This window comes from Typopeltis vanoorti, chromosome 9 (genome assembly GCF_054136105.1).
Source record: "Typopeltis vanoorti isolate ZY-2024b chromosome 9, IOZ_Tvanoo_1.0, whole genome shotgun sequence".
In the NCBI taxonomy this organism is placed as follows: domain Eukaryota; kingdom Metazoa; phylum Arthropoda; class Arachnida; order Uropygi; family Thelyphonidae; genus Typopeltis; species Typopeltis vanoorti.
Window position 1 is genome coordinate 54,514,327 of NC_143557.1, and position 18,723 is coordinate 54,533,049.

An 18,723-nucleotide genomic window follows, 5' to 3' on the forward strand; every position below is an offset into this window, starting at 1 on the left:
TTTTCTCTTTCACCGTGCTATCACTGCTTGTTTCATTTGGCAATTTTTCAAAGTAATTACTCCACATATAAAATGTCCTTATCTTTGTTTTTCATATCATCTTTATCCAGGGGTGTGCTAGTAAAATTTTTAACGACTGGCTCCTGCAGATTTACAAAACTTTGAATTAAAAACTTTCAAACCAATCTGTGGTTGTAGTTCAGTTGTGATTAATTGCAACTGTTCTCCCAAAGATTGTCGGAATAAGTGAGACATGGTTAGAAGAGCATGACATCCTCACAGGAATAGAGATGGAAGGGTTTGATGTGTTTCATAAGGATAGAAGGGGTAAAAAGCGAGGGGGACTGTGCTACTGATGATAGAGAAAGAGTTATGTCCATACAAAGCAGAGATGCAAGACAAAAATAGTGCCAGTGGTTTTGAGGCAGTATGATGTGAGAGAGAGGTGAATTGAATCAAATACTTGGTTGGATGTTGTAGACCAGGTAATGTGGATGGTGGCGATAATGAAATATATAATCAAATTAGTCAGGCAAATAAGAAAAAGGTGATCATTATGGGTGATTTTAATTATGGCAATATAGACTGGAATGATGAGATAGCGACTGGAAATAAAGAAAATGAGATTCTTGAGTTTTTGAAGGATAACTACCTCAGAAAGTATGTAACAGAGGGCAGGCGAGGATTAATGGTCTTGGATTTGGTCCTGTGATGAGATGACATTATAAATGAGGTGTCAAATCATCCACCAATTAGTGAGAGTGACCATGAGGTGATTACCTGGGTGGTTTCCAGCAGTATGAAGACCTCTGTGAGAAAAGGGTATATGTGGAACTACAAGGGGAGTAATTATGAAGAACTCAGGAGACAGCTTGCGGGTGTAGCACGGAATGAGGAGTTAGCTAGAAAAGAGATAAATGCAGCTTGGGGGATTTTCAAAAACTATCTAGTAGATGCAATGTCTAAGTGTATTCCAAGGGAGAGAAGGTTAAATAAGGTAGGTGTGAGATGAATAAATAAAGAGATTAAGCATGCGATATAGAGAAAGAGGGCATTGTGGAAACAGCATAAGAGAATGGGAAATAACCAATTCCATGAGGTTTACAAAGACCAGGCAAGAAGGGTGACTTGGTTGGTGAGGGTAGCTAAAGAGAGGTATGAACAGCAGTTAGCTAATGAAGCCAAAAAGAATCCTAAGAAGTTCTTTCGATATGTAGCCAACAAAAGAAAGAATGATTATGGTTGGATGACATTGATAGGATAAAATGGTATAAAGACAGCTGTTGCAGAATGTATGGTGGAGATACTTAATGAGCAGTTCATAAAGATCTTTCAATCTTGTGAATGTGACTTCATGGAGAGATTGAGAGCAGTAGATGATGGGGAGGAGTGACTGACTGTAAGTGAGCAAGAGGTATATGGGGAGTTGAGTAAACTAGATGTTAATAAGGCTGTGGGACTTGATAATATATCGCCACGCATTCTGAAGCAATGTGCCAGGGAGTTGACACCTGTCTTGATATTTTTTTAATATGAGTCTTGCACTCAGTCAAGTCCCTAAGGAGTGGAAGGAGGGCAAGATTGTGCTTCATAAAGGAAGTGATCAAACTCAAGCATCAAACTATAGGCCAATCTGTGTGTCAGGTGTTGTGGTTAAGTTGTTGGAGAAGCTTGTGAGAGCTAGGATCCAGAGTTGGCAACAATGGTATTATCTTCTATGGACAGCATGGATTTGCTAAAGGGAGGTCATGTTTTAGTAATCTACTTACTTATTACAATAAAGTGACTGCTTACTTGGACAGAGGAGAAGGATACACAGTAATATACTTAGATATCACAAAGACTTTTGATAGAGTACCTCATGATAAATTGATAGTCAAACTAGAGCAGATGGAGTTGGATATTAGATTAATGCATTGGATTGGAGATAAGTTATCTGATAGGTATCAGCAAGTTGTGTATGGGGGGGGAGCGATATCCAGGAAAAGGAAAGTCACTAGTGGAGTGTCTCCGGGATCTTTTTTGGGGCCATTACTGTTTAACTTGAATATTAATGATATTGGTGAAGATTTGGATGGAGATATTCAGTTGTTTGCAGATGATCCAAAGTTGGGACAAACCATAAAGGGTAGTGAAGATGTTGTGGCCTTACAAGAAGACTTGAATAAACTGAGTGATTGGGCACGGAAATGGAGATGTGAGTTCAATGTTGCAAAATGTAAGGTTTAAAATTTGGAAAACAAAGATGGGATGCAGAATTTATGCTTGGTGAGGATATATTGTTGGAGGTGGAAGAAATAGATCTGGGCATGATAGTGGATAAGGAACTGAAATTTAGGGGACACATAGCTAAAACTGTGAAGACAACACAAAGGTTTCTGGGAGTGATGCGGAGGACACTGATGTGTAGAAGTAGGGAGATTCTTGTTCCGTTGTATAAGGCTTTGATTAGGCCACACATGGACTATTGTGTCCAGATTTGGTCACCTGGTTTGCAGAAGGATGAAGAGATGTTGGAAAGGGTCCAAAGGCACCACTTCAGATATACAAACTAGCCTGTAAACTCAGCTATGCAATTGCCACTCAGCTATTGCATAGCTGAGTGACTATGCACTTTGCAACCATATGCCTAGGAAATGGGTGTCCTGGTTCTATTCCCATTGCTGACGTGAGATGCTTAGTTTCTTTCTCAGATATAGCCAAGTTAGTCAGTCTTGGGCATTAACTGCAGAATTTTTCTCCCCAGTTATCTGGGTTTTTCCTTCTGCAAGCAGGCAATCTGCCCTTGAGAACATAATGCTTCTGCAGACATAGGATATACCAGGAGGCATAAGGCCAACCTTATCCTCATATAACAGTTGCGGTTATAAGGAATAGAAACCCTAGACACTATAAAGGTAAAAGAGGGAAAGATTAAGAAAGAAAGAAAGATGATTCATTATGGGAGTCAGCAGGAGTTTCTTAATATATGGCTGTGCTTTAGCAATTTGCTTATATATTATTATTATGTCTCAAGCATTTTATGAAGTCCAAAGAATTGTCATGGTAGGCTAATAATATCCATTATTCACATTGCACTGATCATACGTTTCCTTGAATTTGTTTACAAACAGAGTACTAATGCTTTGGCAGCCCATTCCATTCATTCACCACTCTCCAGAGAAAAGACTAGGCCCTGCACACTTGCTAACCACACACGCACGCACGCATACACACACACACACGTACAGTGTTCAGGATTGATCCCCTTGTTCTCTCCCTCACCTCTTTGTGCAATGAAAAATATCTTCTATGTCCATCCTATAAAATGCTTTAATAACTTATAATGTTTTTATCATATCCTCTCATTTCTATCAGCTAGACTTTGCAACCTGCAAAACATTCCCATAAATAGCATGTTATTATTAGATCTGTAAGGAGTCAAGGACTCATGTTATTATTAGACCTGTAAGGAGTCAAGGACCCATACATTATCCACATCAGCTGTCATACTTTATCTTCAACTCATTCACTACTTCAACAGATGAACTAATCCACTCACTCACTCACTCACTCACTCACAGTTCTATGAGAAAAAATGATTAATAAAGCTCTTACCCCCTTTCTTAACTGCTGGAAAACTTTGCTTCCATGGATGCCCACCCTTCGTGCTCTCCCCACCTTCCATATAATGAAAATATTATCAACTGATATCCTATAGTGCCTCTCAAAAGTTTATGGATCTTGATTATATCACCCCTCTTTCTTCTGTCTACCAGAATCTGCTGTCCACATACTCTCAGTCTATCCTCGTAATCGACATACAATCTATTATCTTTGTAACTTTTCTTTGCAGATATTCTAGTTACATTAGTCCTTTTAAATGCAGGAGACCAAATCTGTGCACAGTAATCTAGGTGCAATCATGTCAAAACCTTGTAAAGAGGTAAAATGATTTCCATATCCTTGTAATTTTTGTTATGTAATCTTTGAACTTCAACTTTCTATCCATAACTCCAAGATTGATGCCCTTGTTCTCTCCCTCACTTCTTTGTCAGAGGTGATACTAAGGTTGAAGTAAAGCCAAAGTCGTAAATTCTTATACGAGTAGCCAAAAGGTGTCACACCTTATTATTAAAATACTCTGGATTAGAGATAGTTGTTGAAAGTTAATCCACATGACACCTTTTGGCTACTAGTATAAGAAATTATGACTTCAGCATTTCTTCAACCTTAGTATCAGTTCTGGGTCCCACTGATGAGACCTCAATAAAGGGGAAAACCGGTCTGGGAAGTAATCCTTCCCATAACGCATATCATTATACATACACGTAAGAACATGTGTTGAAAGTTTATTTTTCACTTGGTCAGACTATAATAAATTTAGTTTAATCCTTTATCCAAGTGTGTGCAAACAAAGTTTGCACCTGAAGGTATCTTCAGGACTGGGGTAAAGTAGTACAACATTGGGCGGCACCGTGCAAAGGTGGAGTAAGCTACCAACACTCCTATCTCAGTATCTCCCATAATGCAAAACACATCTCTTTGCAGATATGCATTAAGGGATGGGCCACTACCCAGACTAGTTTCGACCTTTACTGAGGTCTCTTCAGTGAGAGCCAGGCCCAAGTAGAGATACCAAGGCAGAAGCATTAGCTAGGTCATTTCCTCCTACAGGAGCTGCCAAACAGTGTGCCACTTTTTTATTAATTTACTCTGGATTTAGAGAAAGATGTTGAAAGTTTATTTTTCGCTTGGTCAGACTATAATAAATTTAGTTTAATCCTTTATCCAAGTGTGTGCAAACAAAGTTTGCACCTCAAAGTTACTTCAGGACTGGAGTAAAGTGGTACAACACCGGGCGACTCCTTGCAAAGGTGGAGCAAGCTACCAACACTCCTATCTCAGTATCTCCCATAATGCAAAACACATATCCTTGCAGATATGTATAATGTTATGCATTAAGGGAAGGGCCACTACCCATTACCCTGGCTCCCACTGGAGAGACCTCAATAAAGGTCGAAACTAGTCTGGGTAGTGGACCTTCCCTTAATGCATAACATTATACATATCCGCAAGGAGATGTGTTTTGCATTATGGGAGATACTGAGATAGGAGTGTTGGTAGCTTGCTCCACCTTTGCAAGGAGTCGCCTGGTGTTGTACCACTTTACCCCGTCCTGAAGATACTTTCAGGTGCAAACTTTGTTTGCACACACTTGGATAAAGGATTAAACTAAATTTATTATTGTAATAACATGTGCTTTGCATTATGGGATACTAAGGCAAGTGATGTGAAGTCATCAGCTTCTATATATGAGTTGCCCCAGTCCTAAAAATACTTCAGGTGCAAACTTTGTTTGCTTACATTTGGACAAAGGATTAAACTTCTTGGTATCTTTCATTTATAGCATATAACCTGTCCTGATTGGAACATCCATATAGATGGTTACTTCTCAGGTCAGCATGGCATCATGATTGCAACCAGCTAGTGCCAAAACAATTATTATTATTACTCCAAGACCTCATGGAGTCAAAGACTCATCTGGGAGGTCCTTTTATCACAAACATAGTTCATCATATCATGCCTTGAACACATTCAAACTCCTTGCAGACACCATACTCTCAGAAAGGCATTCCAATCCGCCTTTGGACCCTTTCCAACACTTCATCACTTTCTGCAAACCAGGTGACCAAATCTGGGCACAATAGTCCAGGTGTGACCTAATCAAAGCCTTATACAACGGAACAAGAATCTCCCTACTTCTATATGTCAGTGTCTTCCACATCATTCCCAGAAGCCTCTGTGTTGTCTTCACAATTTTGGCTATGTTTCCCCTAAATTTCAGATCTTTATCCACTATCATGACCAGATATTTTATTTCTTCCACCTCCAATCATATATCCTCACCAAGCATAAATTCTGCATCCTATCTTTGTTTTCCAAATTTTAAACCTTACATTTTGCAACATTGAACTCACATCACCATTTCCATGTCCAATCACTCAATTTATTCAAGTCTTCTTGTAAGGGCCACAACATCTTCACTACCCTTTATGGTTTGTCCCAACTTTGCATCATCTGCAAACAACTGAATATCTCCATCCAAATCTTCACCAATATCATTAATATACAAGTTAAACAGTAATGGCCCCAAAACAGATCCCTGAGGCACTCCACTAGTGACTTTCCTTTTCCTGGATATTGCTCCCCCCCATACACAACTTGCTGATACCTATCAGATAGCCAGTCTCCAATTCAATGCATTAATCTAATATCCAACACCATCTCCAGATATATACAAACTAGCCTGTAATTTGATTAGTCCATTTTGATCCCCCTACAGCAGAGTAGTAGTACTACTACTGCATTTATTTTTAATTCTTTTTGGGAACTTTTCTGTTATAAGGCACTTATTGAAAATTATTATTATTATTATTATTGCACTCTCCATGGAATCAGTACACTCATCGTGGGAGGTTCGTTCAACTGACAATATATTTATCATATAGAATCTTAAAATCCTTAACACTCTCTACATTAACAACACATTCTGGTAATGCACATTATATTCACTGACAATTCTGCATGTAAAAAATCTACTCCTCACCAAACTCTTATATGACTTCCACAGATGACCTCTGGTTTTTCCCTTCTTGTCTTCTACTCTTTTTATTATCTCATCTGGATAAATTGCTAACATCTTCTCACTAACTTAAATATCTCCATCATATCACCTCTTTTCCTCCTATCCACATGTCTTCAACCTATCTCCATAGCCAGCATTCCAAAGTTCTGATATTGTCTTAGTCACTAGCCTCTGGACCTCTCCAATGTCTCCACATCATACTAAAAACCAGGTGACCATATCTGAGCAAAATATTCCAAGTGTGGTCTGACCAGTGCTTTATATAGTAGCACAACCACTTCCTTATCCCCACATGTTTGAGTACTTCTTGTCATGGCAGCACTATGATGTGCAGCATTTGCAACATGTACAATATACCCTCTAAACTTCAGTCTACTGTCAACCATCTCTCCCAAATCTCGAATCTCATACACTTCCTGCAATATGGCATCATCAATATAGTACACAGCCTTATATTTCTGCACTCCAAAATGTAACACCTTGCACTTATTAATATTAAAACTACAACCCCACTCTTTTGTCCAAATAAAAAGTCTATTCAAATCTTCCTGAAGAGAATTAACATCAGAAGTGCTACTTACAATTCTTCCCAACTTTGCATCATCAGAAAACAACTGAAGATCCCCAGTTAGTCCACATGATATATTGTTTACAAACAAGTAAACGATATATCACTTTTTTTTTTGAGACAATGCTCCATCATACACAATCAGCTAGTATTATTCATAGAGCCAATCTCCAATCCACCTAACCAATATACTATCTATTCTCATCCTCTGCAGCTTGTACACCAACTTATCATGTGGTAATCTATCAAACGCTTTTGCAAAGACCAAGAATATCACTGTATATGATTCTCCCATATCTACCACACTCGTTACTCTATCATAAAATGCAAGTAAAATGCTAAAACAGGACTTATCCCTTGCTGACTATCATAAAGAATGCTATGTCCATCAACACAATCCTGTATTCTATTCCTAACCAATCTCTCTGACATCTTGAGCACAACTGCAGTCATACAGACTGGCTATAAGTGGAAACTTCTGTCCTTGAACCATGCTTGCAGAGTGGAGTTTCTGGGAGAAAAAACCCGCTGGCACGAGCTAGCGGGTTTTTTCTCCCGGAAACTCAGGTTTTTTGTCCCGTAAACTCAAGAAAATCGACTGTAGAACCCACACTATTTCAGACATTAAATATATTGTGTTAGGGACCACGAGATGTCAGTGTTACACCTGATATCTTAGGAATATAGTATTCTCAGCTATCATGGTGTAACATGAAGAATAAATATCATAAATTAAAACCCTTGCATAAAAAAATGAATTATTTAATGGAAAATTTCTTGCATCCAGTAATATGTATAAAACGTAAGGGTTGTTGCTAAAGTAGCTGATAAAGGAAGGAATGTATTAATATTGTAATATGACTTAAAATAAGGAATTCTGACTAAATAAGTAGCTAACAAAGGAAAGTATAGATTAATATCGTAACAAGATTAAAAATGAGAGAGTTAAGTAAATAAGTAGAAAGGGGTGAGTCATAAAATACGTTATGTGAGAGATTAAGTTATTAAGTAGAATTCATAGAAAAGGTTTGAAAGGAGATTAAGTCAGGCTAGCACAAGAAAAGCAAAGCTATCGCTTAGGGCCGATCCCCGGATTGAAACATTGAGAACGGGCTTGCCAATAAAATGACGTTTGGTGAGAAAATGTCACCCTAATTGGTCGATGATTAAAAAACAAGTAGAAGGAGGAGAAAGGAAGTAAGAAAAGGTGTCGTTAGGAGAGCAGCTATAAAAGGGTTGGTAACCCCCTGGAGAGGAACTTTTTTTGGATAGTCGCTTTGGCCTTGGAGTTTGGTTTTGGTTCCGGTGGAGTTCACGGGGTTTTCCTGAGTGGCGACAAGGATGATATCTCCTTGTCACAACATGGAAACGAAAGTGAGCGGGATTTCGATTCCCGTTTTCCCGAGTAGGAAGCAAAGGAAAAATTGCCATAGAGTCCTAGAAAAGGAGGGATCTTCTTCTTTTCGATGCTAGTGATAACTACGCAAAGCAGAAAGCTGTAAAGAGATCGATGTCCTCGTTGCTGATAGTAGAGCAAATATATGTGTGTTAAAGTATTCCAGTGTTATGAGAAGTTATACCAGAGGTTCGTTTGGAAAAGAATAAAGGCCCATACGAAAAGCTCAAGAAAGGTACTGTAAATCATAACCTATGTTAGCTAGAAATTTGTCTGTGAAAAGAATCGTGATTCCAATATAGAACTGTTGAAGTTATACTAGGACTTTAGTATATGATAGAATGTGTTATGTGTAGATTGACTAGTGTTAAAGATTTGTGAATGATTAAGAGTCCTAAGGTATTTTTGCATGTCTATTATATTGCACAAGATATTTAAATGACATAATCATGTGTTAGTGCAAATAACAGTATAACGGAATAGTGTGAATTAAGTAATTACGTATCCTAAGAATTGAATGCCTAATGTAATGTATAAAATAATTGAAATGTCACAAGTGTTAGCAGTGAATGATTTGTTAATCTACTTCAGTATTAATAATCAGATAGTGTGAATTGATCTAATTTGTTCACATCAGGTGAATTTATGAATTAATGTGTATGGCGGCATAATCACAAATAGCCATATTGCTTGTAATGATTTAATGTTAGTCTATAAGTATTTTAGTTTAGTATTTGAATTGTACCATGTTTAGAAACTTAATAAACCTTTTGTTCAATGATAAAAGAGTTGTCTGATGTTGCTAATCCAATGCACCGCTTAAAAATCATCGTACCTAATCACGCGGGAAATTTAATGTTGAGGAAAGAGATTAAGAGTCACGACTGCAATAATATTTAAATACTAAGAGATATATTCGAGATTGGCTTTCTCCCTATTTATGACAACATAAATGGTGCAGTTGATAACCACTTGAAAATATTGTACTTAGTCACGTGGATAATTTAAGTTGAGAATCGAGTTAAGTGTCACGACTGCAATAGTTACACTTTCAGATATATTTGAGTTCTTTCTCCTTGTTTATGTATGTAATATCCTAAACTAAATATCCCAAAAGGTGCAGTATAAATACAAATATTAGGGGTGCTACGGGGAGCAATAACTTAGATATTGGTATATGTTTTGGTAAAATCTCCGGCATAGAAGTTAGAAGAATATAGATAAAAGGAATTTGTAAGATTAGAGTAGAAATCGTAAATTGGGACACAACAGCGGCACTTGTTGAGCCACCTCTTCACTGCGTGCTGCTTAATTGGTGATAGCCTTGGGCCAACTATCTCTGTTTTGGGTACCAGTGGAGATTGAACTTCCTACTCAGTCTCCAAAAGTTAGATAGTGCTAAAACAGCCTTGCCTACTCCCTACACGGGAATAAAAAGGTGTTAGCTGATTTTTTTTATTACTCCTTAGGAACCCTACCCAGTACAAGGCTTTTATTAAATAACCAAGTCAAGGGCATAGCCAACTGTAGTGCACATATGCAAGGAACTTTTAATTAACTCTCTTATAATATGGAGTGATATGGTATCAAATAAAATGGTGAATCTCTTTCACCATTCTATTCTTGTTCAAGCATTTTATGAGATCACTCGCATTATAATTTACAATAGTCACCAGTCACTATTTTCCATCAACCAATGGCATTCTCCCATCATTTTTCCTTCAACAGGCTACAAAAAAATAAAATAAAATAAAATGCATGAATTGTTCTCGATTTAATTTGTTAAATACTTGTGCTCTTACTTACAAGCATGTTATTTCCTAACCTGCTATTCTTCACATAAAAGATTCATGCCCACCACTTCTAGATTGTTAGCTTATTCTAACTATTTAATAAAGGAAATGATTTCAGACAAAATGTCCAATTACAATGCAAAATAAAATGAGGTAACAGTCATTGAAGATGATATAGAGATATAATAGGATGGCTTAAATATACTGGCAATATGAACAAAGGATAATGGCTGTATTTTTATGTAACAAAGTGTAAAATAATGCACTTTGAAGGAAGAGAGCTTACTATATTGAATGATGGAACTGGACCACACAAAACTGATGATGCTAGAGAATTAGGGGATTGATTGTACACAGATAGTTGAAGTTTAGAGGATATATTGTAAAAGTTGCCAAAACAATTCATCAGGTTATTGAGACCACTGAAGAACATATCGACAAAAAGTAGAATTAGAAGGTTATAAGAATTTAATCTAGATTAATTAACACAGATCTGTTCATCTGGATTACTTGTAAAAGAGGTGATGGTGGAGAGAGTTCAGAGCAAAATAACTAAGACTTTGACAAGTTTATGGGATACAAATGCTAATTAATGGGTGGAAAAGAAGAGATTTATGATAGAAAGACATAAGTTATTAAAAAACTTTATAGGATTGACAAGAAGACTTTTTTCAATGCATGGCAGAAAGTGAAAGAACAAGGGGGTTACCCTTGCAATTATGTAAAGTGTGATTAGCAAAGGTGAGAGGACTAAATGTTTTGCTTGGATGGTGGTGAATGGGTGGAATAGATTGCCAGAGGCAGTTGTGAATGCTTTGTTAGCAAATGAGTTCAAGGAGAAGTGTGACAGGTATTGTATTTAAGTATGAACCTCCCATGATGAGTCTCTCACTCCCTGAAGATGCATAAGAAAATAATAATAATATTTTTGATATGCATTTGTATATTTTAAGCCATTAAAGCTATATAAGAAAATAAATTTTACAAGTTTGCTTGTATTAAAAAACAAGTAAAGAATAAAAATATATGCTTACTCATCAATATCCTGCTTCAGTTTTTTACCTCCTAAGATTCCTTTAAGACATGCAAAGAAATGAAGATGTTCTCGAATTGTCAGTCTGCAAAGTAACAAAATATTTTTTCCATATTACCTACATTTTCACCTGCATAAACAATACTATGCCTACTGTAGAAACATTATAAATACAGTAAATATACTCACTAATCAGATATTTCACTTAGAATCACTACACCTTCAGTGAAACTAAGAATATAAGAACTAGTCACAACAAGTAAGAATGTATAATTTGCTTTAGTAATCTTCTCATATACTATAATAGAGTGATCACAGACCTGGATAAGGGGAATAGATATATTATTATTATTATTATTATTATTATTACCCAAGGATATGGAAATCATCCAAGACACCATGGAGTCAAAGACTCATCTAGGAGGTCCTTTTATCAAACACACAGCTCATCATACCATGCTTTAAACACACTCAAATTCTCTGCAGATACCACACTCTCGGGTAAGGCATTGCAATCATTCACAACTCTGCATAAAAAAAAAACCTGCTTCTCACTCCCCCACTCACACCCTCCTTATACAGCTTCCAGGGATGACCTCTGGATCTCTCATGATCTCCCACTATTTTCTGTAGAAGCTCTCCAGCATTGATCCAATAACAACCCCTGAATAACTTATAGGTCTCTATCATATCTCCCCTCCTCCTCCTGTCCACCAGACTCTGCAAGTTGCATCTTCTCAATCTTTCCTCATAGTCGACATTCCAGAGGTTAAAACTACCTTAGTCAGTCACCTCTGGACCCTATCCAACATCTCTTCATCCTTCTGAAAACCAGGTGACCAAATCTGGGCACAATAATCCATGTGTGGCCTAATCAAAGCCTTACACAATGGAACAACAATCCCCCTACTTCTACAAGTAAGTGTCCACTTGAATCTCCACCAAATCTCTTATTTTCTCCACCTCTGACAACATATCCTCAGCAAGCATAAACTCCGCATCCCATTTTTGTTTTCCAAATTTTAAAACCTTACATTTTAAACATGAACTCACATCCCCATTCCCATGCCCAATCATTCAATTTATTCAAGTCCACTTGTAAGGCCACAACATCTTCTCTACTCTTTATAGTTCGTCCCAACTTTGCATCATCTGCAAATAACTGAATATCTCATCTCCATCCAAATCTTCACCAATATCATTAATATACAAGTTAAACAGCAATGGTCCTAAAACAGACCCCTGAGGCACATCACTAGTAACTTTCCTTTTCCTGGATATTGCTCCAAACCAATGCAGTAATCTAATATCCAACCCCATCCACTTCAGCTTGACTATCAACTTATCATGAGGTAATCTATCAAAAGGCTTTGCAAAATCTAAGTATATTACTGTGTATCCTTCTCCTCTGTCCATGGAAGCAGTCATCTTATTAATAAGTAAGTAGATTACTAAAACATGACCTCCCTTTAGTAAATCCATGCTGTCCATCAAAGATAATACCATTGTTGTCAACCCAATTCTGGATCCTAGTTCTCACAAGCTTCTCTAACAACTTAACTATAGCACCTGAACACAGATAAGCTTATAGTTTAGTTTGATGCTTGAGTTCTATCAACTCCTTTATGAAGTGGCACAATCTTGCACTCCTCAGGAACTTCACTGAGTGCAAGACCAGCATCACCTCTCTGTCACATTCCTTCAGAATACGTCGTGATACATTATCAAGTGCCACAGCCTTATTTACATCAAGTTTGTTCAATTCCTCCATACACCTCCTGCTCACATACAGTCAGTCTCTCTCTTTCCCATCATCAACTGCTCTCAATCTCTCCATGAAGTCACATTCACAAGATTGAAAGACCTTTATGAACTGCTCTTCAATCAATGTCATCCTTCCATAATCATTCTTTATTTTGCTTGCTACATATCGAAAGAACTCCTTAGGATTCTTTTTGGCTTCAATAGCTAACTTCTGTTCATACCTCTCTATAGCTACCCTCATCAAACAAGTCACTCACGTTGCTTGGTCTTTGTAGTCCTCATGGAATTGGTTATTTCCACTTCTCTTATGCTGCTTCCAAAATGCCCTTTTTCTCTGTATCATCACATGCTTAATCTCTTTATTCATCTGTTTCACACCTACCTGATTTAACCTTCTCACGCTTGGAATACATTTAGACATTGCATCTACTAGATAGTTTTTGAAAATCTCCCAAGCTGCATTGATCTTTTTTCCAGCTAACTTCTCATTCCATGCTACACTTCCAAGCTGTATCCTGAGCTCTTCATAAAATTCACCCCTTTGTAGTTCCACATATACTCTTTTCTTACAGAGGTCCTCACACTGCTGGCAACCACCCAGGTAATCACCTCATGGTCACTCTCACCAATTGGTGGGTGATTTGACACTTCATTTATAATTACATCCTCTGATGAGATGACCAAATCCAAGATCCTCAATCATTGTTTACCTCTGTTACATACTTTCTGAGGTAGTTATCCCTCAAAAACTCAAGAAACACATTTTTTTTTACTTCCAGTTGCTATCTCATAATTCCAGTCTATATTGCCATAATTAAAATTGCCCATAATGATCACTCTTTTCTTATTTGCTGGCTAATTTGATTCCACATTTCCTGGTCTATAACAACATCCAACCAAGTATTTCATTCCACTACCACTATTTCTCCCTTGCGTCTCTACCTTGTATAAACATAACTCTTTCTCGATCATCAAGAGCACTCCCCCTTCCCTTTTTATCCCTTCTATCCTCACGAAATACATCATATCCTTCCATCTTTATTCCTGTCAGGATGTTGTCCTCATGTAACCACAATATATTCCAACAATATATCACAATAATTTATAATAAATATATCACAATGTTTCTGGATTTTGTAAGGTATCTGACAGTATTTTACATGCAAGGATATTACACAAACTCAGAGGTGTGATGATGTAAAACAAATTTGTGACACAGACAAGAGAGTGGCTAACTGGCAGATATCAGAAAGTGATGTATGGAGGTGTGTTGGGTTAAAGAGAAGGTGGGTGACCAGTGGTGTATCACAGAGGTCTGTACTTGTACCATTGTTCAAATTGTATAATAATAATATTGAGGTTGTTCTAGAGCATGATATCCAATTTACTCCATGGAAGTCCAGTATGTAATAATAAACATGATAAACTTAATTCATTAGTTATTTTTTGCTTTTATTTATGTATTTATCTTTTCTAGAATTACAGATATCCTTACAAAAAAAGAAAACTTTACAGCAAACAAACAAACAAAAAAAAAAAATAAAATGAAAATCCTCTTTAAATTCATCTCAAAACTAGAACCTTTTATCATTCCCAGTAATACACCTCCAAATCAAAAAATTAGAATATTCAAAAAAAAATGTGTTGAATAATTTGCAATTTTAATTTATTGCATACAAAATAATTATTACCAAATATGAATTAGCATCATCTAAATCTACATACTTTGTAGATTATATAACCATGTATACACATAAAAATTTAATATAAATTTACAAAAACAGTTATTTGAAAGCATTCACAAAATCAGAATAATTTTGAATGTAGTTCAAATTTTAGAATACAGTCATCCCTCAACTTACATCCGTTCGAGTTATGTCCATTCGAAGATATGTCCATGATCCCATAACGGAATAAATAACATTTTCGACTATACTTTCGAACAAGACACAAGTGAGCATAAAGTAAAAAGTTTTTTATTTAGCAACAATGCATCAAACAATGCAGTGGCAGCAACGAATTCAGCGGTAACCTCCCTCGGTAGTCAGAACATGGCTTCAACAGTTCTTCCGTTGATTTTGTGTTTAAAAAATAGGTTATTTGTGTATTTATTGTTAATTATTTCGCAATTTTTGTGCAACATGGCTACTACATGGCCAATTAAAAACCTAGTGAAGAATCACAGAAAAAGAGGTAAGCAACTGATCTTGAAACGAAGTTGTAAGTTCAATTATAGTGACGAAGCAACGATAAGGTCCTATCGGTGATTGGAAAAGCTACTTCCATAATGCATAGAGGATCTGAACCAAAAGCACATACCTCTTAGCACTATGACCATAACTGCTAAGGCACTATGTCTCTTCAACATGTTGAAGGAGAAAGAAGGACCCGATTACGACTACGAATTCAACGTTTCTTCCAGTTGGTTCATAAGTTTCAAGCAGAGTTTTGGGCTGCATAATGTGAAAATGTATGGTGAATCCGCAAGTTCCGATGAGAAGGCTGCCAAGGAGTTTGTGGAGAAATTGGATAAAATTATTGCAGAGGAAAATTATTTGCCACAGCAAATAATATGGATGAGACCTCCTTGTTTCGAAAAGAAATGCCTGAGCAGACAATTCATCCACAAAACCTAAAATCTATGCCTGGTTTCAAAGTTCTTAAAGACCATGTTACAATTCTGTTAGGGAATAATGTGGCTGGATACAAAATGAAACCATTTGTGATATGGTACAGTGAGAATCCAGAAGCCTTCAAAAACAATAGGAAGCATACTCTTCCAGTTCATTAGTGGAGATAATAAGAAGTCGTGGATGACTCAAAAATTTTTTGTGGATGCCTTAATCAACCGTAATGTGAGTCAAATGGAAAGCTATTGTGTGAAAAAAAATGTAGAATTTAAAGTTTTATTAATTCTAGATAATATTCCAGGTCATCCATCTTATGTCGGTGATCTTCATAAAGTTCAAGGTCATGTTTCTCCCTCCAAACACGATTTCATTGATCCAACCTATGAATCAGAGAGTTCTTGTAATGTTTAAGGCTTATTATCTACAGAGAACTTTTTCACAAGCAATTTCTGCTACTGAAGGGAACGACCAGACTTTCATGCAATTCTGGAAAGCATTCAATATTTATCATGCTATTAAAAATATTGCTATAGTTTGGGACGAAGTGATCTCTCAATGTATGAGTGGCATATGGAAAACATTAAAAAGGTTAGTGCACAATTTAAAAAATAAAGACTCTTGTAATTTGGGTGAAGAAATAGTGGGCCTAGCAGACAATCTGAATCTCAAGGTGAATGATGACGACATAGTTCAACTCATAGAAATTGCCCCCCCGAAGAGTTGACCAACGAAGAATTGGTCGAACCTGGAGGAACAACGTGTTGCAGAAGAGGAAGAAAGAGAAAAGGAAGAGGGAAAAGAGAAACAAGGAGAGATAGTTAAACAATTCACAGCAAAGGGTGTTGCAGAAATGTCCTCTGCAGTTAGCGATGTTCTAAAAATGGTTGAAGACATGGACCCCAATGTTGAACGCTACTTATTAGTAGAAAGGAAAGTACATGATGTGTTTGCTTGCTATAAACAAATTTATGATGAAAAGAAGAAGAGGAATAAGCAAAGCACATTGGACAATTTCATCAAAAAAACAAAGGTTACACCAGAAGAGCTACAGCCTGGTCTTTCACATAGGGAAGGTAATGAAGATGTGATTGAGGAGGAAGATTTGGATGATTATTCTCCTGTTATTTTATAGTGGCAGTAACGCACAGTACAGTTTTATAATAAGGTTTAAAGATTAAAATGATAGTATACTTATTAATGTTAAGTCCCTAACCCCTATAACTCTGTTGATTTAATGTATCGACTTACGTTCTGGTAGATGGAAAGGAAACCACAACGTAAGTTGAGAGATGACTGTATTCCAAATAGTTTTGAGGAGAGCATAGATATAGCATATATTTCAGTAGCAGGGGGAGTGAGTCATGTGTGAGGAATCATTTCAGCACAGATTTCAGTTAATCATTTGCTAAACATGGGTTGAACAAGTGGCATATCAGAAGCTAACAAGTTTCGTATGGTCTCTCTACACAAAGAAGGCCAAACTCAACAGTTTATAGCTAAGGAATTGAAATGTTCTTGAGCAAGTGTGAGTAGAGTATTGAGACAGTATTCTAATAATCAGAATTTTCAAAATAATCATTGCAATAGCTCAAAAGGTAAATAATTACATCAAGAGATGAGAGGAGATTGAAGAATATCGTGAGGAAAAATCACTTCCAAAGTGTAAGGTATTTTCACAGGAGATGGAAAGAACTAAGTGTGAATGTGTCTAAATCTACGACGATTTCACAAATTGAGTTTTATATCACATGTACCTAAGACAAAGCTGCTTATGACTTCCAAGCAAAAGGCAGCTAGAGTGCGATGGTGTAAGCAAAGATTATTGTGGGGTCAAGAGGACTGGAGAAAGGTACTTTTTAGTGATGAAAGTGTTTAGTGTGTCTAATGGTCATTAAGGAATAGGAGTTTATCATCTTAAGCAAGAAGTATTTGTTAAAGAATGCATGAAATATTCGGTGTAATTTGCAGCCTCTGTCATGCTAACAGATAAGCTTAGGCATTGATGGTTATTCATGACTTATTAACAATACCACAAACACTTTTATCAACAAAGATGTTTTATTAACGCTAATATTTCGCTGATTTTCAACTCAGCATCATCAGAGCACAACACACATGTAAACGCGACAGTGAGTGAGTGAAACAATATAATTGCAAAAGACAAAAGATCTAAAGTCCTATTTTTGGCGCCCTCTAACGAAAAAAAAAAAAAAAAAAAAAAACAGCGTTATCCAGGAGTTTTTCTTAGGATAACCGTCTCCCATTTGGCAAATTAATGCAACCATATTTGTTAAGGTTGGGAGAATTCTTCAAAGCCATTGCTGACTCAAAAAATAATCTTTCAGATCTATAACGACTCCTAAATAGCAATTCCGTTTTCCTCCATCTAATCCTGTGTGAAGGAGTGTCCAAAGCGTGGCCTGCCAGTCCCGACTTGCCATAGTAATAGTAGCGAATGTATCTTTCATGTTCTTCCAGGCGGATGTTCACTGATCTTCCTGTTTGCCCATAATAGGCCAAGTCACAGTCACATGGAACTTCATACACTCCTGGGTGTGCTAAAGGGTGAAGTTTATCCTTTGGCGAAAGGATAAACTTCACCCTCTAATAAAATTACCCTCTAACGAAAAAAAAAAGTTGCAGCAAAAAAAGAATTCACAAAAGTTAAAAGCAAGCACCAAAAGAAATTTGAACTACTACAACAGCGCCAACATACGAAGTCCCGACCGCAACTTCGACGAGACCACGTAGTCGTAAACCTATCGTCGGAAACACTCACTGAAGAAGCCAAGAACGCTCTCAGTTTAGGACATAACTTTGCCGTCGCGCCCAAACAAATTCCTAAACTCGAAATTATGATGAAAGTAGAACGGGGTATCCACGATCTTCCGCCAGCAATGGCCAATAACGT

At 36.9% G+C, this 18,723-nt stretch overlaps 1 protein-coding gene across 1 annotated transcript in view; it reads right to left on the reverse strand.

Moving 5' to 3' along the window:
* LOC150103053 (phospholipid-transporting ATPase ABCA1-like) overlaps window positions 1-18,723 on the reverse strand; it is an 859,669-nt gene that overhangs the window by 477,984 nt on the left and 362,962 nt on the right. The window contains exon 18 of the mRNA XM_090398068.1: window positions 11,420-11,503. Within this exon, the coding sequence (XP_090254194.1) occupies window positions 11,420-11,503 (84 nt within the window). The remainder of the gene's footprint in view (window positions 1-11,419; window positions 11,504-18,723) is intronic.